The sequence below is a fragment of the Caretta caretta genome, chromosome 3, assembly GCF_965140235.1.
Source record: "Caretta caretta isolate rCarCar2 chromosome 3, rCarCar1.hap1, whole genome shotgun sequence".
Taxonomy (NCBI): domain Eukaryota; kingdom Metazoa; phylum Chordata; order Testudines; family Cheloniidae; genus Caretta; species Caretta caretta.
The window spans coordinates 14,064,727-14,088,245 of record NC_134208.1 but is presented as its reverse complement, the minus strand read 5'-3'; the positions used below and the strand labels follow the sequence as shown (position 1 = coordinate 14,088,245).

The 23,519-nt window shown below is 43.1% G+C and overlaps 1 protein-coding gene across 1 annotated transcript; it reads right to left on the bottom strand.

Annotated features, from left to right (window-relative positions):
* Positions 1 to 2,651: 2,651 nt before the first annotated feature.
* LOC125634676 (cysteine-rich venom protein-like) lies at positions 2,652 to 22,607 on the bottom strand. Its single transcript, XM_048845746.2, has 8 exons — positions 22,485 to 22,607; positions 19,527 to 19,588; positions 18,162 to 18,278; positions 17,479 to 17,566; positions 14,136 to 14,281; positions 9,490 to 9,584; positions 7,410 to 7,495; positions 2,652 to 5,063 (listed from the first exon to the last, which is right to left on the bottom strand). Exons 2-8 carry the CDS (start codon positions 19,584 to 19,586, stop codon positions 4,936 to 4,938), a joined length of 720 nt encoding a protein of 239 aa, XP_048701703.1. The 5' UTR covers positions 19,587 to 19,588; positions 22,485 to 22,607; the 3' UTR covers positions 2,652 to 4,935.
* Between the last annotated feature and the right edge of the window lie 912 nt (positions 22,608 to 23,519).

Below are 23,519 nucleotides of genomic sequence, written 5' to 3'. Positions count from 1 at the left end.
TCAGGCTTGACAAAGCCCTGGCTGGGATGATTTAGTTGGGGATTGGTCCTGCTTTGAGCAGGGGGTTGGACTAGATGACCTCCTGAGGTCCCTTCCAACCCTGATATTCTATGATTCTATGATTCTAAGTGGGGATGGACCCAAACCTGCGCTACAATATCACACAACCAGATCACAGGGCTGCTCCAAGCCCCCAGTCAACCGGAGCACACAGAGACAAGCTGCACACATACTCCTCTTTCAACCCCCGCCCTCCCCCCCACCCTGCACCAACCTCAGCCGCCCATCCCAGACATCAGGTCGGGACTGAGCCCAGCCTGCCCCCCCCACTCCCCATGGTTTCTACAGGGGGCCCTCTGTCCTGGGAGAGTGGGGAGCATCCCCCCGGGCACCCGTCCCTGCTGCTGCTCCCACCAGAGGAGTTACCTGAGAGTGAGTACCTCAAGCTACAGCTTGGATGTGTGATTTTTTTTCTCTCCCACCCTGGCCCTGGCTAGGCTGGCAGGAGCACTTCCCGTCCTTAAGCCCAGCTGGCTGACTGCAGGTAAGATCATGTGGGATGTATCAAATGCGCCCCCATCAGCACATCACCCTGGGCAACTGCCCTTATCACCTGGTCAAAGGCCGGCCCTGGTAGCCGCCTCAGCCTGCCCTGGGCACTGCTCCCTTGTAGCTGGCAGCGGCTGGTGAGGGAGCACAGTGAGGAGCTGCAGGGGCAGCCATCCCAGGGCCGGCAGGGACGCTTGGGGGAGGCGCACGGGGGAGTGGCAGGTGGGTCCCGGGGAGAGACCCCGAACATTGGTGGAGCTGTGCCCCTGGGGCCCTGAATTTGCTGGAGCCCAGGCACAATAGACCCATAAAACTCACTGCCCCTGTGTATGAGAAGCCCAGTGTGAGGCCTAAGGCCCGAACTAAAGTAGTGGTCAAGCTTTGCTGATATAAAGTGAAGTTAGCAAAAGTCAGGCTGTAAGCAGAAGGCAGGCCCTGCTATAAAACATGCCGGCTTGCAAGCTCACAGAGCCTGGCAAGAACAGGGCTGGTATTGCAAAAACACACACAGTACTAGGCATAGGACACTCATGCAAACACATTCCAGAAGAGTGGTACCAGAACACCCTGATACCAAGTATGGTGCAGACACATTCCCCAAAGATAACAGGAACATGCTGACCTAAAGATAAGGTTAGGAGGACGGTGTGATGGATAGAGATGTTTTGCTTGAACCCACATGTACATAGTAGAGGGTGGTAACTACCCATGTAAGAGGGGCAATACATAACTTGTTTGTATTGGTGTATAAAATGGAGTCTCGGGAAGTGTCTTTGGCCAGGCTAGGAGGCAGTGGAAAGTCCCACCACTGACTGAGCTGGTCCATTGTGACAGGCATACATATGTTAGTGGTCCTGTAGAGACTAAGGGATACTAGGTCCTTGCTTCGTTAACAATAAACCTGGCTGGTTGCCTTCGCTACTAAATTGGGTCTGTGGTTTTATTGGGCGTGTAAGAATAAGGCCTTTGTCTGCGGCCATATTGTAAGGCCTAAGGCCTTCATCTGCAGCCAGATTAAAAGAGCAGCCAAGCAGCAGCCATTAGCTAGGAAGCAGGAAGTCATATCCTCACATTCCATCTAAATTACAGTAAAACAATATATATCAGGCTGTTAAGAAGGAGACCTCATCCTAATGGCACCCACTATCACCAGATAAAGAAATAGCTCTTAAGATGTTTAAAGAAAACTTAGTTTGATAGCATGCTGTCTGTCAAGAAATCATGTATCAATAGTTGTGGTTGTGAAATCCTCGTTTCTTTATTGTTTTGTCATTATGGTCCCCACTTCCCTATTGTTTACCTGTATGGTCTCTGTCTGGTTCTTTAATTGTGTCTGTCTGCTGTATAATTAATTTTGCTAGGTGTAAGTTAATTAGAGTAGTGGGATATAATCGGTTAAAGAATTTTGTTACACTATGTTAGGATTGGTTAGATAGGTTTCAGTATAATGATTGGTTAAGGTATAGCAAAGCAGAACTCAAATTTCACTATATAAACTGGGGTTCAAAAGGAAGTTCTTTGGTAACCAGCTCCAGTACACAGCCCCAAAGATCAGAGCTGCCAGACCGCAACACTCTGCCAATGACACCGTGCAGAAACTGGAGTCCCCCAGATGGACCTGATCCTGACTGGCCATCAAGAAAAGTTCATCTGTCTTATTGGGAGTGGAGAGCACTGAATGTGTAGAGTGTGCATTCTGTTTTTGGTGATTGTTAATAAATAGATGTTATGTAGTATATTACTGTGTAAGGCTCTTTCACTGGTAAAAGACCCCGTAAACCTGCAAAAGATTAAGTCCTGAGTCCACAGGGAAAGGGTGTTTGCCCGGAGGCCACAGAGGAGTAGAGCCCAGAGCCCATGGAGGGGTAAAGTTAGGTGCTTTTTGCCCGGAGCCCTATGAACTGGGAAAGGGTGATGGTGCCTAAATGAAGAGGGTTACGCCTTGAGCCCTAGGAACTGGGTAAAGGTGGGTGCCCTTGAATGTGTGAATTACAAGAGAATTTTGTGCGGGTAACAGGCGGATCGATCAAGGTCTGCTGTGCCAACTATCTGTGCAGAGCCAGGACAGCACGCAGAGAAAACACACACACATGCAGCCAACATCTGACGACAACTGTATTTTGAGACAGGAGCCAACAAGCCAGCATAAGGTTTTAGAGAGGAAGTCACATTCCATATATGGTATCACTTGTGCAATGGGTAACCTAGGGAGTGCCAAACTGGACCAGACCAGGGGTCCATCTAATTCAGTATCCTGTCTCCGAGAGTGCCCAGTACCAGCTAATCCAGAGGAAGGTGTAAGAACCCTGCAATCCCCTTTTTCCCACATTAGCTCTCATTCTTGTCTCTCATAGTTGGAATTTAGCTTATCCCTGAAGCACAAGGTTTAATATCCCTTCTAAACTGTATTAATTGTAACTTTGGATGTTCTTCATATCCATATGTAATACTTTTTTTGGCAGGTGTAAAATGAATGAATGGTTTATTCACTACTCATGCTTTTGGCCCTGATTCAGCAAAACACTTAATCATGTGCTCAACTGCAAGCATTTGCTTACATAAGCTTGCACTTAAAGTTCAACGTCTGCCTAAGTACTCTGTTGAATCAGGGCCTTTAAAGCTATAGAGGTGCCCTGCATGGCAGAGTGCCTAAAGGAGAAGTCGTGTTATGGAGAACTAAAGGGATGCTATGGGAACTGTGGGTTCATTGTTATCCACTCTCTGCTGAATGCCCAATGCAACAGCTCTTTCCCAAAGCTCAGAGACAGTTGTTGTGTATTATCTATAACACTCCCTCTCTGTGATAGTGAGGTGGGAGGAAACCGGATGCCAGACTGAATGTAAGAAGGAGAGAGAAGGGCAAATTCATTCTTAGTGAAATTCCACCTCCTTACATGAATAGTCTTTACTCATTCGACTTGGCCCTTTGTGAGCCGCAGAACTTTTTGTCTATTTGTTGTTACTTGGACTAGAATTGCTTCTCTGATGTCTACATTCTTTGACTTTTTCTACCCGAGAAACTTCACCTCTTCAAAATATAACTGTGTGTTACAGATCTTCTGCAGTGTTTCCAGGAATATCAGTCAAACACTGATTGCAGCACCAAGGCTATACGGACAAAGAATTGTGATAAAGACTTACACTCCAGGGAACCTGGTGAAACAGTATTTTACATGAAGCAAAAGTAATAAAAGCCAAAACAAATTGTGCAATATCGAACGAGTAATGTAATGAGTAATACAGAAATGACAATTTAAAAGTAACTCAGGTGACAGCTCTCTATTTGTTATTAGAAGAACATTTCCCTATCTCATAATCCTTCCTTCCTTGTGTGGTAATTACTTTCAAGAATAGACTTATTGATGCCATTGTTCCAACAGCCCTTTTTCACTGAGGGTCAGATTTTGGCACTCTTATTCATGCTGGGTAGTATCTTATACTAGGAGTAGTCCAATTAATCTAAATGAACCAAATTCTGATGTCCTCCTTGCAATGCAGTCCACAGGTTTATTTGCAGAGTAAGGTACTACTCCATGTGATCAAGTGTGGCAGAATCCAGCCCTCAGTACTTTTAGTGGGAACAGTTCTGCTACCCTTACTCCCATTGATTAAGACCTTACAACCCTTGTATTCCTGTTGCAACTAGCAGGAATGCTTGTGCAGTAAGGTGACTCTCCACATGAATGAAGATGGAGATGTATTCTCAGTGGTGGAAGAGGACAGGACAAGGAGTAATGGTCTCAAGTTGCAGTGGGGGAGGTTTAGGTTGGATATTAGGAAAAACTTTTTCACTAGGAGGGTGGTGAAACACTGGAATGCGTTGCCTAGGGAGGTGGTGGAATCTCCTTCCTTAGAAGTTTTTAAGGTCAGGCTTGACAAAGCCCTGGCTGGGATGATTTAAGTGGGGATGGGTCCTGCTTTTGAGCAGGGGGTTGGACTAGATGACCTCCTGAGGTCCCTTCCAACCCTGATATTCTATGATTCTATGTCTGGCCCATTGTATCAATGGGATTACTTACAGAATAAGGACTATACATGTATATCTTGGCAGGAACTGATCTTTAGATAGATAGTACTTTAAATAGTATTTTGTAGAGAGTGTAGTTGCTATTGATGGAGAAGAAATCTCAGTCATGGAATATGATATAAGTCTAGCATGTCAGATGCTGAATTTCAAGCAAAGAAGAAAAATCTACAACATTTTAAAACAAAGAATTAAAGTAGGATAAGAACCTAAATTGAATGGATAGATCCTACACTCAGATGAGTAGCCCTATTGAAGTCACTAGGACTACACACATGAGGGCTGCAAGATGGGACCCTGATTTTCTAAAAGGTGCTCTCATTAAAAAGAAGAATTTCCATGAAGGGCGGAATCCGAGGCTGTTATTTTATTTCAGTGGCGCAATGGCAGGCGGCAAGACAGTATTTCTTGATCATGGAGTGTTCACATCCATAGTTCTTTGCTAAATCAGGACAGTTTGAGTATGTGTCCACATACGTACAAGGATTGGCTGAAAATGAAACACATCATGAGATTAGATATTAAAGGAAACAGTGTAGGCTGTTTTTCCTCTTGTTAAAGCATATTTTGACAAAATAAACATTTTTCACTGTATTTTTTTCAGCACAGTTTTACTTATTCCCCAGTAAGGTTCTAAAAGTCTAAGTGGCCACAGAAATATTGTTTACTTAATTCAAGGCATTTTATTAGGTGGAGCAATGTTTTTTGCTTTAATACAGCTTATTACAATACCATTACAATAAGGAGAAGTCAGGTTTGGAGGCTGGTTTCATTTTAAAAAGACAGGATCTGTTCTCTGTCCTTTATTTCCCAGTAGCATTTTTGTCCCAGGAATGAGTTATCCAGATTTGCAAACCTAGTGTATCAATATATCGGCCCAGTCATCCAGGAGGAAGATGTCATAAGGAACTGTCCTACTTCCCTTGCACGTTTGCCCCGGGGCTTGGCACAATCTCACTTTGAGCTCAGGGTGAAATCCATCCCTGTGTTGACGGTCAGTGCAAGGCCAGTGCCACATTACAGTCCAACTTAGCCCATGAAAATAGCAACTCGTGGGTCCTTAATGGGGCATCGGGTTTGTGATGACCCTCTGCACATGGGTAAGTTCCATCTTTCGGGAATTCAGTGACTCAGTGTGATGGTGCTAGTCACCCCAAAATGAGTAGAGGAGCTGAATGGAGGGCAGAGCAATGGCCCCATTCTCCTCTGTGCACATTCAGTGGGGTGTGCTGTCTGCATCATTTCACAGGGTGAGAGCAGCCATACTGTCCCTTTACTCCCAGGACTATTGTGCCTGCCTCCAGGAGTTCCACCATCTGTCCGTATGTGTGTCTTGGAAGTTACAACTGCAAAATCCACTGCAGGTTTTTCTATACACTCAGCAGTACAAATCCAAGTGGCTTTGGTTGTTAGCAAAAGGCCCTGACAGTCTACCATATGAGAGAGGGGGATGAGAGCCGCTTCTCTCTGCCTGGGGAGGCATAGGAGGAGACATAACAGACTAGAGACTCGGTCATTCAGCCAGCTTGTTCTCGCACACCACGAGGCAGCTTTGCTGTCGTTAGAGAGGCACCACGGCAAGCTTAGAAGGAACTTGTTGCTCACGGGCAAAGGGTCTGGTATATAAAACACCCAGGGCTAGAATGTGCAATGCTCACTCAGGTGGAGGAGCACTTACTCAGTCCCACTGAAGCCAACGGAGCTACTTGCATGAGTAAGAGCTCACCAGGGTGAGTAAAAGTTCCACACTGGGGCTCAAAGGTTATTACCCAGAATGAGAAGTAGGAAATTGCCATTACTCCACTTGGACTGGACAACTAATTTGATCTAAAACCCTGGTAGGAACTTGCTCTTGCCATTGTAGGTGTTAAATATTTTAAATGTTTTCAAAAGCTCCTTTTTCTTTCTTTCTTTTTTTTTGGGGGGGGGGGGGGGGATGGGGAAGAGGCAGAGTTAATGGTGATCTCCTGGCTCATATTAAGCAGCAGCGTACTCCACAAGTTGTCTCACTGATTTCAGTTGGAATATTCATTATCTATTTATGTAGTGCCTAGCACAACGGAGTCCTGGTCCATGACAGTGGCTCCTAAGTGCTATCGCAATACAAATAATAAATCAGGCTAATGGTATGAAGTCCTATTCAGTACAGAATCACAGAAATGCAGGGCCGGAATGGACCTTGAGAGGTCATCTGCTCCAATGCTGAGGCAGAAATAAATATTCCTAGGCCATCCCTGACAAGTTAATCTAGCCTAGTCTTAAAAACAAACAAACTTCCAATGATGGGAATTCCAGCCTGTTCCTGTGCTTAACTATCCTTATAGTTAGAAAGATTTTCCTGATATCTAAATCTCCCTTACTGTAAACTAAGCCAATTAGTTCTTGTCCTACCCTGGAGGGATGTGCAAAACAATTGATCGCCATCTCCTTTATAACAAAATTGCACATCTTTGCAGACTATGTCCCCCTCAGTCTTCTCTCTTGAGGGGGACATGATGACACGATGACATTCCCCAGACATACCAGTCCCCCATCAGAAGCCCTTACACGAGCCCTGACACATGTTCATTTTCAAACATGGCATGCTTAGCAATGAGCTGTTTCAGAGTAGCAGCCGTTTTAGTCTGTATTCGCAAAAAGAAAAGGTTAGTCTCTAAGGTGCCACAAGTACTCCTTTTCTTTTAGCAATGAGCGTGTGTAAGGGCATTGCAGTCTGGCTCTGGAGCCATGGTTTTTGAATTGATAATTTCCCAAAGCCTTCCCGCCAAGGGAATTAAACATTGTTTTGTGGTGGCAAAGTTGTCACTTATTAATACTTCAAATTGCTAAAACTTACTGCATAGTCCATCGTTACAAGCATTGGGGCAATCTCCACACGCGGCTCCTGATTCGTAAGGTGTTTTTAAGGAATTGATATTCCCCCTGAAAAGGTAAAATTAAACAGCATAAAATGTAAAGCCAGTCTACAACACACATCTTCATTTACACCCAGGGGACATTTACATTGCAGGAATGGGTGTGATTAGCAGGTTGTGCAGACAACCCCTCACAAGCTCTAATCCTTCTACCAGGCTGCAAATCAGTGAAGACGTCATGGGGCAGGCTTGGGCACAGGCTGCTCAAGTGAGCCTAGAGGGGTCAGGCAGGCTTATCCAGCCTGGGCTGATGCCTGTTTTGATGCACGCTTACTATTACTTTTGCAAGCGAGCTAGAATAAAACTAGCACAGGTGCCATTGCAGGGTAGACACACCCTTAGTCTGGTGTGTATCAAATCACAATTTCAAATGTCAAAGTGTAACTCTTAATATGAATCAAAGATGTATAGCCAAACCCCCTGCATTTCTTTGAAACTCTCACCCCTTGGCTTTATCGTTAACGATCGATTGCTTACAATACTTGCAAGTGTTCATGTGCCATCCTGATCAGAGGGCTCGCAGCGACCAGCGCTGCTACTTCAGAGGCAGGTACAATGAATGCTGCGGGCAGTGGCGGATTTAGAGTTAGTGGGGCCCTGGGCGCACTTCATTTTGGGGTGGGGGGGCTCCCCTCAGGACCCAGCCAAGAAAAATAACATTCTCTCTTAGCTCCCCCCCACACTTTTCATTCTTTTTTTTCATCCTCCTCCTATAGTATAAGTAATGGGAAGTAAATGAAAATAAAGTGAGGAACCTTGACTGGGGCAGAGGGTTGGGGTACAGGAGGGGGTGCAGGGGTACGGCTCTGGGAGGAAGTTTGGGTGCTGGATGTGGGCTCTGGGCTGGGGCAGGGGGTTGGAGTGTGAGAAGGGGTAAGGGGTGCACAGTGCAGGCTCTGGGCTGGGGGTTGGGATGCAGGAGGGGGTGTGGGGTGCAGACTCTGGGAGAGAGTTTGGGTGTGGGAGGTGAGGGGTTGGGCTCTGGGGTGGGGCAGGGGATTGGGGTGTGGGAGGGGAGGAGGAGTATGGGGTCTGGGAGGAAGTTTGGGTGAAGGCTCTGGGATGGGACAGGGTGTTGGGGTGTGGGAGGGGGCAGGGGGGCAGTGCTTCTCTTGGGTGGCATGGCTCCCAAAGTGACCAGCACCCCCCCACCCCCCGGCAGCAGCTCCTAGCGATTCCCGGCCAATGGGAGCTGCGGAGTCAGAGCTCAGGGTGGGGGCAGCGCGTGGAGACACCTCCCCCCCCCCCCAGGGGCTGCAGGGACATGCTGGCTGCTTCCAGGAGTGAAGCAGTGTGGAGGGAGGGAGGCAGAGCAGGCAGGGAGCCACCTTAGCCATACTGCGTTGCTGCTGGCATGTCTCTGCACACCCCTTGGGTGGGTGGGGGACAGCGGGTCTCTGTGCGCTGCCTGGGGTGGGTGCTGTGCGCGGAGCCACCTCCCCCCCGTCAGGGGCGTGCAGAGAGTTCCAGCAGCTGGCCGTTTCCGGGAGCGGCGTGGGGCCACGGGCCATGGCATGCTGGCAGCCTGCCTGCCTGAGCCCTGCTGCACCACCAGGCGGGACGCGGGGGCAGATTGTAAGATATTTGTCCTGCATTTGGGGGACCCCCTGCCACCGCACAGTTTGTTTCATGGTAAATCTGCTCCTGTGCAGGAGGCAGTTATTGGATAACATGCCCCAGGAAAAGCTTCTTGCAGTTATTGGATAAAAAGAAGATGCTCGTATTTCTCGCTTACTAAGCAGTTAGAAAAGAATGCTTAGATTTTTAAGCAGAGCAGACCTCACTGAGAAATTATTAAGGGTTTTATGAGTTGTTTTATTTTAGAATGTAATTTGCACATATGCTTCTGCACACCATTATGACTGAATTGCCCCTCCGACCATAAACCCACTAAAAATTATGATGCAATCTGCAATGTAGCTTCAAGTTTCCTGGGTCATTTTAATTAATTAAAAAACAAAGGAATTCCAATAATCAATTAAATCTATAGTTAATACATACGCAGGGCAGTAATGGCAAACATAAAAGTATTTGTATTCGCTCTCAGGACAAAAGGCAACTGCACATCCAATCTGGTAAGACTTGTACCAAACTACCTGGAGACAGAAGAGTAACTACGTGAGTGAATGTGAAAGACTATATTTTTAATATCAAATATACATTTTAAAAAGTTTTGAATGAAGCTGGATTTGGGCACATTATCTTATTACACAGTGTGGCAGAATATAAGTCACATCTTGTAGGAGAGAAACCAGAAACAAGCAAGTAGTTTTCATATGGTCTTATTCACCCTTTATAGGATGTAATGGGAATGAAACGCAAGCAACATGGTAGATTCTCAGTCACCTGGAATATTTAAATCAAGACATATACATACAAACAACACATACTCTGGTTCAGCCACAGACTGTTGGGCAAGATTCAGGATTCACTAGATAAAAATATCCTGTCAGTGTTACCCACAGCTGGTGAGACTAGATGGTCATAATGGCCCCTTCAGGGCAGGCAGTCTAAGACAATCCGATTCTACAGGGTTTGTAAACCTATCTAGAGATGGGTTTCAGAGTAGCAGCCATGTTAGTCTGTATTCACAAAAAGAAAAGGAGTACTTGTGGCACCTTAGAGACTAACAAATTTATTTGAGCATAAGCTTTCGTGAGCTACAGCTCACTTCATCGGGTGCATTCAGTGGAAAATACAGTGGGGAGATTTATATACATAGAGAACATGAAACAATGGGTGCTACCATACACACTGTAAGGAGAGTGATCACTTAAGATGAGCTATTACAAGCAGGAGAGTGGGGGGGAGAAAAGGGGGGAAAGAACCCCCCGCTCTCCTGCTGGTAATAGCTCATCTTAAGTGATCACTCTCCTTACAGTGTGTATGGTAACACCCGTTGTTTCATGTTCTCTATGTATATAAATCTCCCCACTGTATTTTCCACTGAATGCACCCAATGAAGTGAGCTGTAGCTCACGAAAGCTTATGCTCAAATAAATTTGTTAGTCTCTAAGGTGCCACAAGTACTCCTTTTCTTTTTGCGAATACAGACTAACATGGCTGCTACTCTGAAACCTGTCATTATGCAAGGCACTGAATTTATCCGTATGGAGTGGAAATCTATCAACTTCATGAAAAAACTCATACAGATACAGACAGACATCATCTTCCTTTCCAAATGCAAACAGATGGACATCATACCAAAAGGACTGAAGGTAAAAAATCCATTACAATCTACATACCACATAGACTATGCTGACAGGTTGTGCCGCACGCTCTCAAAGAAACTGCAGAACCACCTGGTCAACATCTTCTAGAGCAAACAGGGAAAGATTAAAAATGAGCTCTCAAAACTGGATGCTCTCATAAAAAACCAACCTTTCACACAAACTTCCTCATGGCTGGATTTTACAAAAACTAGACAAGCCATTTACAACACACACTTTGCTTCTCTACAAAAGAAAAAGGACATTAAACTATCTAAACTACTACATGCCACAAAGGGCCACAACAATAGTTCCCTTAACCCACCCAGCAATATTGTTAATCTATCCAACTATACTCTTAGCCCAGCAGAAGAATCTGTCCTATCTCAGGGCCTCTCCTTCTGCCCCTCCAGGCCCACGAACATGATACAGTTCTGTGGTGACCTAGAATCCTATTTTCGACGTCTCCAACTCAAGGAATATTTCTAACACACCTCTGAACAACATAGTAACCCACAGAGACCTTCCTACCAAGACTACAAAAAGAAGGATTCTGGGTGGACTCCTCCTGAAGGTCGAAACAACAGACGGGACTTCTACATAGAGTGCTTCCGCTGATGTGCATGGGCTGAAATTGTGGAAAAGCAGCATCACTTGCCCTATAACTTCAGCCGTGCAGAACACAATGCCATCCACAGCCTCAGAAACAACTCTGACATCATAATCAAAAAGGTTGACAAAGGAGGTGCTGTTGTCATCATGAATAGGTCTGAATATGAACAAGAGGCTGTTAGGCAGCTCTCCAACACCACTTTCTACAAGCCATTACCCTCTGATCCCACTGAGGGCTACCAAAAGAAACTACAACATTTGCTCAAGAAACTCGCTGAAAAAGCACAAGAACAAATCCACACAGACACATCCCTGGAACCCCGACCTGGGGTATTCTATCTGCTACCCAAGATCCATAAACCTGGAAATCCTGGACACCCCATCATCTCAGGCATTGGCACCCTGACAGCAGGATTGTCTGGCTATGTAGACTCCCTCCTCAGGCTCTACGCTGCCAGCACTCCCAGCTATCTTCGAGACACCAATGACTTCCTGAGGAAACTGCAATCCATTGGTGATCTTCCTGAAAGCACCATCCTGGCCACTATGGATATAGAAGCCCTCTAAACCAACATTCCACACAAAGATGGACTACAAGCCATCAGGAACAGTATCCCCGATAAAGTCACGGCAAACCTGGTGGCTGAACTTTGTGACTTTGTCCTCACCCATAACTATTTCACATTTGGGGACAATGTATACCTTCAGATCAGCGGCACTGCTATGGGTACCCGCATGGCCCCACAGTATGCCAACATTTTTATGGCAGACTTAGAATAACGCTTCCTCAGCTCTCGTCCCCTAACGCCCCTACTCTACTTGCGCTACATTGATGACATCTTCATCATCTGGACCCATGGAACAGAAGCCCTTGAGGAATTCCACCATGATTTCAACAATTTCCATCCCACCATCAACCTCAGCCTGGACCAGTCCACACAAGAGATCCACTTCCTGGACGCTATGGTGCTAATAAGCGATGGTCACATAAACACCATCCTATACTGGAAACCTACTGACTGCTATTCCTACCTACATGCCTCCAGCTTTCATCCAGACCACACCACACGATCCATTGTCTACAGCCAAGCTCTACGATACAGCCGCATTTTCTCCAACCCCTGAGACAGAGACAAACACCAGCAAGATCTCTATCAAATGTTCTTACAACTACAGTACCCACCTGCTGAAGTGAAGAAACAGATTGACAGAGCCAGAAGAGTACCCAGAAGTCACCTACTACAGGACAGGCCCAACAAAGAAAATAACAGAACGTCTCTAGCCATCACCTTCAGAGCCCAACTAAAACCTCTCCAACGCATCATCAAGGATCTACAACCTATCCTGGAGGACGACCCATCACTCTCACAGATCTTGGGAGACAGGCCAGTCCTTGCTTACAGACAGCCCCCCAACCTGAAGCAAATACCAGCAACCACACACCACACAACAGAACCACTAACCCAGGAACCTATCCTTGCAACAAAGCCCATTGCCAACTGTGTCCACATATCTATTCAGGGGACACAATCATATGGCCTAATCACATCAGCCACACTATCAGAGGCTCGTTCACCTGAACATCTACCAATGTGATATATGCCATCATGTGCCAGCAATGCCCCTCTGCCATGTACATTGGTCAAACTGGACAGTCTCTACGTAAAAGAATAAATGGACACAAATCAGCCGTCAAGAATTATAACATTCAAAACCAGTCGGAGAACACTTCAATCTCTCTGGTCACTCGATTTCTGGACTAAAAGTGGCAATTCTTCAACAAAAAGACTTAAAAAACAGACTCCACGGAGAGACTGCTGAATTGGAATTAATTTGCAAATTGGATACAATTAACTGAGGCTTGAATAGAGACTGGGAGTGGCTGAGTCATTACACAAAGTAAAACTATTTCCCCTTGTTTATTCGCCCTCTCCCACTGTTCTTCAGACGTTCTTGTTAACTGCTGGAAATGGCCCACCTTGATTATCACTGCAAAAGGTTTCCGCCCCCCCCGCTCTCCTGCTGGTAATAGCTTACCTTAAGTGATCACTCTCGTTACAGTGTGTATGGTAACACCCATTGTTTCATGTTCTCTATGTATATACATCTTCCCACTGTATTTTCCACTGAATGCATCCGATGAAGTGAGCTATAGCTCACGAAAGCTTATGCTCAAATAAATTTGTTAGTCTCTAAGGTGCCACAAGTACTCCTTTTCTTTTTATCTAGAGATGTTTATCTCTCTAGGTTCGCCCCCATTCCAGTAATAACTTAGGGCCTCCAAAATATTCAAAAAATACAAATAAATTCTCTCACACATTCTTCCTTCCTAACCTGTAAGAGAATTAGCTTGATTAGTTTATAATTTGTGAATGTGTATGTGTCTGAAGAAGTTACTGAAGGAACGCTAAGGGAAGATAATAACTTATAACCTAATTTGCCATCAGTACAGCAAGAACAACATTACACCCACAAGAAAAAAATCTACTAGGTTATTGAGTCTATCCCTCTGCCAATGTGGTATTGTTCCCTACAACTTAAGGAGCTTGCTCTAGCCTAGTTTTAAAATATCCAAACCATAGGGTTTCCACCATATCCCTTGGTCTAATAGACCTCACTGTGAGGAAGTTGGTCATAATATTTAGTCTACAATTTCCATATTCTTATTTTTTTTAAATTTTTCTCTGTTGGAATAATTCTTATCCTTTATGGTGTTTATTTTCTTTAAATATATTGAAGCTGTTATTTCTCCTACCCATGATAATCATTTAGTCAAACATGTATCAGTTAAAACATGAATGTAACAAGTGATGCTATGGTCCCTACCTGAGTATAATGGCCAATCACTGCACCTGGTTTGGTTGGTCCAATGCCGTACATGAAATTTTCCACCTCATTGTACCAGGCTTGAATTGCATCTGACCAGGAATTGGGTGCAGTTGACATGTAGAGATTTTCGCCACAGCCCACTGCTGAAAATGGAAAGGAAACCGTTCACAAAAGCTGATGAAAGAGGCTTAAGAAGATACAAGTGCTTCATCATGTGGATAGAACCAGTAGAAGATTCAGAAATTTCTAGGAAAGTCTGGTGGGAAGAATTTGTTTCATTTCCTGAACATCCACACACTACAGTGTTGCCCTTTGTCACTCTCCAGGTCATGAGTGAATGGTGTTGGGTAAATCCCAATGGTTCAAAGGTTAACTTTGATTCTCATAAGCATTCAAAGATTCAGATCCCGAATAGTCTCATACTGGACCAGCCTTCTGGTTTCCTCCATAAACTATGTCTATATTTCAAGGAGCTACTGTTAAGGATCTACAAGCTGAATGGAAACTTTTTAAAGACACCACAATAGAGGCTCAACTTAAATGTATACCCCAAATTAAAAACCATAGTAAGCGAACCAAAAAAGTGAAACAATGGCTAAACAACCCAGTAAAAGAAGCAGTGAGAGACAAAAAGGCATCCTTTAAAAAGTGGAAGTTAAATCCTTGTGAGGAAAATAGAAAGGCGCATAAACTCTGGCAAATGAAGTGTAAAAATATAATTAGGAAGGCCAAAAAAGAATTTGAAGAACAACTAGTCAAAGTCTCAAAAATTTATAGCAAAATTTTTTCCCTGCTAAACAACTGGTGGAGCCACTGGACAATCGAGATGCTAAAGGAGCACTCAAGGACGATAAGGCTACTGTGGAGAAACTAAATGAATTCTTTGCATCAGGCTGAGGATGTGAGGGAGATTCCCAAACCTGAGCCATTCTCTTTAGGTGACAAATCTGAGGAACTGTTCCAAATTGAGGTGTCATTGGAGGAGATTTTGGAACAAATTGATAAACAGTAATAAGTCACCAGGACCAGATCCTATTCACCAAAAGTTATGAAGAAACTCAAATGTGAGATTGCAGAACTACTAACTGTCATCTATAACCTATCATTCAACCTATCTATAACCTATCATTTAAATCAGCTTCTGTACTGAATGACTGGAGCATAGCTAATTGTGATGCTAATTTTTAAAAAGGGCTCCAGAGGTGATCCTGGGAATTATAGGACAGTAAGCCTGACTTCAGTACCAGGCATACTGGTTGAAACTATAGTAAAGAACAAAATTGTCAGACACATAGATGAACATAATTTGTTGGGGAAGAGTCAACATGGTTTTTATAAAGGGAAATCATGCCTCACCAATCTACTAGAATTCTTTGAGGGGGTCAACAAGCATGTGGACAAGGGGGATCCAGTGGATACAGTGTTCTTAGATTTTGAGAAAGACTTTGACAAGGTCCCTCACCAAAGGCTCTTAAGCAAAGTAAGCTGTCATGGGATAAGAGGGAAGGTGTTCTCATGAATTGGTAACTGGTTAAAAGATAGGCAACAAAGGGTAGGAATAAATTATCAGATTTCAAAATGGAGAGAGGTAAATAGTTGTGTCCCACAGGGGTCTGCACGGGGACCAATCCTATTCAATATATTTATAAATGATCTGGAAAAAGGGGTAAACAGTGAGGTGCCAAAATTTGCAGATGATACAAAACTACTCAAGATAATTAAGTCCCAGGCAGACTGCGAAGAGCTAGAAAAGGATCTCACAAAACTGGGTGACGGGGCAACAAAATGGCAGATGAAATTCACTGTTGATAAATGCAAAGTAATGCACAATGGAAAACAAAATTCCAACAATACAGATAAAGTGATGGGGTCTAAATGAGCTGTTTCCACTTAAGAAAGAGATCTTGGAGTCGTGGATAGTTCTCTAAAAACATCCACTCAATATGAAGCGGCAATCAAAAAAGCTAACAGAATGTTGGGAACCATTAAGAAAGGGATAGAGAATAAGACAGAAAATATCATATTGCCTCTACATAAATCCATGGTATGCCCACATCTTGAATACTGCGTACAGATGTGGTGGCCCCATCTCAAAAAAGATATATTGGAATTGGAAAAGATTCAGAAAAGGGCAACAAAAATGATTAGGGGTATGGAACAGCTTCTGTATGAGAGGAGAGATAAATAAGACAGGGGCTATTCAGCTTGTGAAAGAGACGGAGGGGGTTATGATTGAGGTCTATAAAATCATGACTGGTGTGCAGAAAATAAATAAGGAAGTGTTATTTACTCCTCCTCATCACACAAGAACTATGGGTCACCAAAAGAAATTAATAGGCAGCAGGATTAAAACAAACAAAAGGAAGTATTTCTTCATACAATCCACAGACAACCTGTGGAATTCTTTGCCAGAGGATGTTGTAAAGGCCAAGACTACAACAGGGTTCAAAAAAGAACTAGATAAATTCATGGAGGATAGGTCCATCAATGGCTATTACCCAGCATGGGCAGGGATGGTGTCCCTCGCCTCTGTTTGCCAGAAGCTGGGAGTGGGCAGCAGGGAATGGATCACTGGATGATTACCTGTTCTGTTCATTCCCCCTGAGGCACCTGGCATTGGCCACTGTCGCAAGACAGGGTACTGTGCTGTTGGACTTTTAGTCTGAACCAATATGGCTATGCTTATGTTCTTAATCCACCCTGGTGTTTGTTATGAAAATATTGAGAAAATAGGTTTTCTTGCAATGATTCTTAAATTAGGAGTAACTCCATGGAAGTCAGTGGCATTACACCAGTGTAAAACTGGTACAGCATAGATCAGAATCAAAGCTTAAATTTGGATCTGGATTCAAACTTTCTCATGTGTCAGGAGTGTTCATGTCCATTGTTTTGTTTTGGGTCGAGTCTTGAATAATCTCAAAGTAACAACTGCATTGTTCATCACTCTGTGACCTCTATTAAAAGTGTTTTACCTTCATACAAAATACTCTTCAAATTGTTAGAGCTGTTTAGGGATAAGGAGTCAGAGGAGGGGGATTGGAAGGAAATAAATCTCAACAAAAACATTTGAAAATTTTTCCCTTTTTTCCCCAAAATTAAAAATTGTGAAATTTCTTGGAAATTTTTCATTATTTCTTTAATGTTGAAATTTAGTCTATATTAAAAAAATATTGCTTAACTCTAAATATCACACAGCAGAATAGATGGATCCATACACTCCGCTGTTATAAATGTTATTCATTCAGCAAAATATTAATACCACTTAAATATGAATGGGGTTATATTATCTGAAAATTGCTTGAATTATGCATTATTCATTTCAAACTGACACTTTACTTACTAGTTGTCCTTCTGTTTTCAGGACTGTGGGATAAAGTACATTCATTTGCCCAACTTTTGGCATTCTCTGCAGCTGCAGGACTCCATTCCTTAATGAAACGAGAAACATTACGTGTTCAGATGTGCACCTCTTAGTAATGCAGAATGTAGAAGAGAACATACACTTGGATATTGCATTTTCAAAGTGTTTAAAATCTTGACAACTCCTTCTCTTTCATTTGGGCAGTAAAAGGAGAAGGGGCTCTGTAGCTACACACCTTAGGTGGCTAGATATCATGGTGACTAGCTAGAGAGAACATACCACAAGGCACGTGGGAGACCAGAGCTAATGGGTTTTCCATTCACTTGAAAAGGAGATGTTGTTCATGAGCAGCAAGATTTGTCACCCGCAAGGTGCTCCCTTCCCTTGATAACTCATGTTCTCTAACATCTTATTGGGGAAAAGATTCAAATGGCATGTTTTCTGCCGGCTGAAATGCTCTGCCCTTGCATATTCTCTAGTAACTTCATGCATCCGATGAAGTGAGCTGTAGCTCACGAAAGCTTATGCTCAAAGAAATTTGTTAGTCTCTAAGGTGCCACAAGTCCTCCTTTCTTTTTGCAGATACAGACTAACATGGCTGCTACTCTGAAACCTAGTAACATTAGTATACATTACAGATTAGTTTGCAAAATGCATCTTACCATCCTCAGCATGTTGCGAGCAGTTGGCATCACCCCTCTCCTTAGGGCATTGTGCTTGTCAACAATCTCCTTTTGTTGATCTGCTTTGTCAGTTGACAGAGAAGCAAAACCTGATGTCTAAATAAAAAAAAAAGTACAATGGTTTTTTGGTATATAGGTTGTGTGAGTGAAAAAATATTTTATAAGTGAAGCTAGGAATCAATTCCAAGTAATGTGTCTTTATAAACATCATCAGTTCATGAAATATTTTAAGAATAATTTAATCAGAATGAATCAACAATTAATTAATAAATTATGGGTCAGATTCTGCTATCTGTATTCTGTGTTACCTAGCACCCTACTTCATATGTGCTCCTGGTGAGCACAATTTAGAACTGAGAAACTAATATTAGTATCTAATCTTAGGATTTTTTTAGATTGACAGATTCTTCTAAATACTGTATATTTGGCCATATTTAGTGCTGGTAAAGACAGGAACAACTACATAGAATTATTTATTTATTTACATTGTGGTTACTCCTAGGAACCCTAGTCATTGATGAGGATCCCATTGTGCTAAGAACTGCACGGACATATAGCAAAGAGATTCTTATATGGAGTATGTGACTATTAAGCATCTGTTTGGAAATTTTTGCCGAAGCTTTTGACATTTTGAAATTCTTCTTTCACATCTGTGAAAATACCATGAACAATTTGAGTTCTTTAGTGTATCCAGTGAAGTGAGCTGTAGCTCACGAAAGCTTATGCTCAAATAAATTTGTTAGTCTGTAAGGTGCCACAAGTCCTCCTTTTCTTTTAGTGTACTATAGTATTTCTTCATGATCGTGAATGTCATACCTAAGGTTACAAAACAGTTTTCATTATAACCCTCAGTTTTCCCAATTATGAACATCTAAGCTCAGTCAGTATTACTGCACGTATGTGTCATTTCACTTTTCATTCAGCCTCACTCAGCCAAAGGTCTTAGGTCCTAATCCTAGGATTGTTTCTTAATTGTTTCTTAATGTTACTTATATGAGTAAAGTTAATCATGAAAGTATTTGGAGGATCTGGCCTTTAGTTTGCCTTGAACACTTGAGCCATTTTAAGGACTTAAATCACGTTAAATGCTTGTGTTGCTTTAGGGACTTAACAGGGTTTAAAATTTCACCCCCACCCCCAAAAATAGTCAAAATCAACGTGAAGTGCTTTGAAATGACTGAAGTGGAATGTTTTGAATGACTTGAACCAAATGTGTTTTTCTCTTTCAGTTTGCAAAAATAGTTGAAATTTTTACTTTTCGTCCTGTTTCAGGACAAGAAATTTCAGAAATCTCAGGATATTCATGGGGTTGGAAAAACGTTTCCCACCCAGCTCTCGTCCTACCTGTCCGCTGGACGGCTGCAGCACAGCAGCCAGGCCCAGGAATGCAGCCAGCAGAATCATCTCTGAAAAGGGAAGAACAACCTGCTTAGTTCTCTTTCCTGTCTATAGCTTCTGTTTATTTAAATAATACATTCCAGCAGAAGTGTGCTCCCATGTGCTGTACATATCTAGGGTTTTTCTCAATCAGAAAGGTACTGGTTTTGTCACCAGGTCTTTATACTAGAGAGAAAAATCCTCCTTTCTTTCTCTCTCTGTTACTTCTATCAGCACTGTGAGCCAACCAGCTTTCCATGTTTTCCTCACAGTACATGCTCCTCTACTAGTGGGTTTTCTTTTAGACTGTGGTCAAACACAATGGCCTAAGTTAAGTGTAGTAGAGGGAGGTACTAATTTCTCTGCATGGAGGAAGGGGAGATATTACTACTGCTGCCACCCTGTCTTGGGGCCTTCATTATGTGGCGACAGGTTTAGTTTCTAGCCAGAGCTCCATAGGAACCTTCCCTGTGGAGACTGCTGAGGGGATGCACTGAATTAGCATGCACACTACCCACCTTTGCAATACTCCTAGCTACTTACTGGGTTGTACTTGCCCATACTGTCCATCCCATTGTGGAGGGGATGCTGAAGATGTGGTATCATAGAGGTCTCCCCAACAGACTTTCTATTCCACGCACCTGAGGTTACAGCAGCACAAGCCAGTGCAAACCCAGTTTGAATTCAGCCCCTTAGGTTTAGTTCACACCAGTGCCCCTAGTTTATAATTAAAAGCAGGGAGGTGGCCATCTGCATGGAAGAAAGGTAAGATTTAGGGCTAGATGGTGACATTAGATACAACCCTGAGCAAGGGGTGGTGCATGTGCTCCCAGAAGTATCCTTAGGAGACATCCTTCTCTGCCTCAATTCCTCCCTTGCTGTCTCCTTGCTCCTCAGAATAGTAATTTGCTGCTGGTCTGTAGCACCAATGTCAACTTCTACTCCCAGCTCGCACTGCTTTCCTCATGACTCTGGCCAGTGGGTAAGGGCAGGAGCTAAATTTCTGTCCATTCCCCTTCCACCTGCTCTGGGGAAGGAGTAAGTGGGTAAGTAACTCCCCCTACACCTACCCAACCTTTGAGTAGCTCGCATGAGAATGCTGAGGGAGGATTCCTTCTCCTCAGTGTGAATGCATAGTGTTAGTCATAATCTAGCTGAATAACTGAGAGGAATAAGCACTCAGATGTCTGCTGAATTCATGTTCAATGAGTAGGTGGTTAATGATCAGCCCTGGAATAGTGATGAGCTGGTGAGATGCAGGCCTGCCTTAGTGGTCCACCCGATAGCCCTATCCAGTGCAGAATGCAGCTGCCCATTTCTTGCACTGGACAGAACTCTTAGCATGTGAGAGGTGTGCTTGAATCCTTACACTGCATTTCTGTTTCATTCTGGGTGCAATTTAAAAAGCGCTCAAATCCCTGTAAGGCCCAGGACCCATTTATCTCTGGTGATCTTTGTTCCCTATCATTGTCATTAGGATCAGCTTGGAGGCTTTGCTCAAAGTACCTGTGGTTTAACTGGCTTGGGCTAGTGGCTGGGCTGCAATTCACTTCCATTGGCCCATTGCCCAAGCCCCAGCCTTAGTACATTTAAGGGCATGATGCCAGGTAGATTTGTTATTAGCTTAATTTTGTGCTTGGTTTAGCAGGAGGTTGTTGGTTTTAGTTTAATGTATTCTTGGTAAAATGACCATGGGGTTAGCTGACATTTCCATGTGCCTCAGAAGTGGGTCTGTAAAGCTACTTGCAAAGAGAGCATGTTGACTGAGAGCGAGGGGGAAAAGCAGGTTGCATTTTTCTCCCTGTATAGCCAGCTCCACTGCTCATCATATTGCTTGTATGACACAGTAAGCAATGGGTCCTATCCTCAGGTGGTGCAAATGGGTGTATCTCTATCAGCTTCAGTGAAGCTACACCCATTTGTATCAGCTAGGGAACTGGTCCATTTTGTCTTACACAGTCTTAATGTCTGCCTGCACTCCTCTTGGTTTAGGTATCTAGTGAGAGGTATTGGCAATCGAGTAGTATAATGGCCTTGTGACATTGTCCTGTAGCAGCTCACGCACACAGAGGATAAGGGCCCTCCTACTGCTACCATTAAAAGAGTTTCTGCTTTAGCTGAACTGGTCTAGTCCTGTGCTTTTTGCAACTAAGGTTCTAATCTCAGCTCCCCAGATACTGATATGTACATGCAAAATATCTCATAATTGTATCTGTCTGTGGCATCTGCATTCATTATGCATTGACAGTTCCTCAGTGGGCAATGCAACTATGTTCATTTTCACTAGCTAAGGATCTGCTCCTAATCTCTAAAATATATTAACACTAAACAGATTAATGCTGATCTTTAGGGGTAATAAACATGCATTTTCTTTCCTGCTAATACATGTTTATGGTGCTGTGTTTGTTTGACTCTAAAGTATCGTTATCACGCATTTGTTATCTTATAACTTTACCTTACTATTTCCAAATGTAATATTATGCATGACTGCCCCAGTATTTGAGATTAAAGAAATATTCTTAATAACATTAATTTTTCCTGCGTTTCATTATGAACTAGACAATGGGAGGATTTTTTGGTAAATTTGTGGCTGTGAACAAGTTTTTCAAGCAAAAATGCATCTGTTTTCAAATGAAACCGGACCAGTTTTATTATTTAATACCCCTGCTTAGCTGCTGCTTTGTTGCCTAGTCACATAGTGTAAAGGGTACTTCTCATTTTTTCTTGATTCTTTCCATATTTTCTCTTCTTATTTTTGCTAAACCTTTGACTATTTTTTAGTCTTCCCCATTTCATTGAAAAAAATCAAGGCATTATATTGCTCTGAGTGCCCGAATGTTTCCAACAGCCTTCTTTGTAGCAAATTATGTTTTAAAACCTGAGAATAAATTCCCTATATGTTAAATAAAGGAATGTAAATCTTACCTTTCCTTTCTGGGAAGACAGGAAATGTCTTCTGCACCTTTCAAGAGTTGGTGGAAGTGAATGGATTTCTTCACTGGAGCATGATATATAGCTCACCTGTTTCTTGCTGTGGTAAGGTGAGTCAACATCACAGAGGGCATTATAAAAACCTAATTGAACTGGATAGAACACTGGGTTTCTCATACATTCTTGCAAAAAGACGTTGTTTGTATTTGATTTTTACTTCCTCCTATTGCGTACTTAAAGTGCCTGGAAATCTTTGCTTTACAGTTGTACATTGTGAAATTTACTTACAAATTAGAGTGAACGGTATAAACTCATGCCACAAAGGCTCTTAACTAGATGTGTCAACTCTCTGTAATCTCTAAGGTTAGTGGATCTGATATTCATCTACACCTGTACCAATTAATTTAGCTAGTCAATGGAGTAACTGGGCATAACTGAGGTGGTTTAACTGAAGGAGAGAGCATGGGCCATTGTCTTGGTATTGGAAAGATAATGGGGCAGAATCCTCTTTACACCAGGACCTCTCCTCATCAATGTGGAAGTATAAAATTCAGACTGGAGTAAAAGGGCCTTAGTGTAAATGAGAATCTGTCCCACTATAGAGCAGGGTGGGTAACGGTTTTCCCATCCTGTGAATATTTATGAGTTTTGAAGAATGTTCCATTCCTCACTGGGATAAAACTGAGACGGTTCAAAAATTTTCATGAAAAACCAGAGGGCGAGAGGGAAAGTGACTCATCCTTGAATAGCCAAAAGCTCACTTGGTCAGAACAAGTAACAGGGATGTGGGAGATCTGGGTTCAAGTCCCTGGCCTGAAGCAGGCATAGCGTTGACTTGAACTTGCATCTTCTATATCCCATATGATTATCCTAACCAAGTGGGCTATTTTGTAGTGGGTTGCTCTCAAAATTGCCAGTAGGAACTGTTCCACTTTGTATAAATAATAATACTCAGGGGATCAAAGAGAGACTAATGCCATAGGCTGGTGGTTTGGACATTAGAGTCCCTGGTTTGAATCAGGCAAAGCA

Excerpts from the sequence above, each read along its gene's own strand:
- LOC125634676 (XM_048845746.2), bottom strand. The coding sequence starts at position 19,586 with ATGATTCTGCTGGCTGCATTCCTGGGCCTGGCTGCTGTGCTGCAGCCG. Across the intron at positions 17,567-18,161 it reads CTCGCAACATGCTGAGGATG|GAATGGAGTCCTGCAGCTGC; the intron begins GTAAGATGCATT and ends CGTTTCATTAAG. Across the intron at positions 9,585-14,135 it reads TGATTGGCCATTATACTCAG|GTAGTTTGGTACAAGTCTTA; the intron begins GTAGGGACCATA and ends TTCTGTCTCCAG.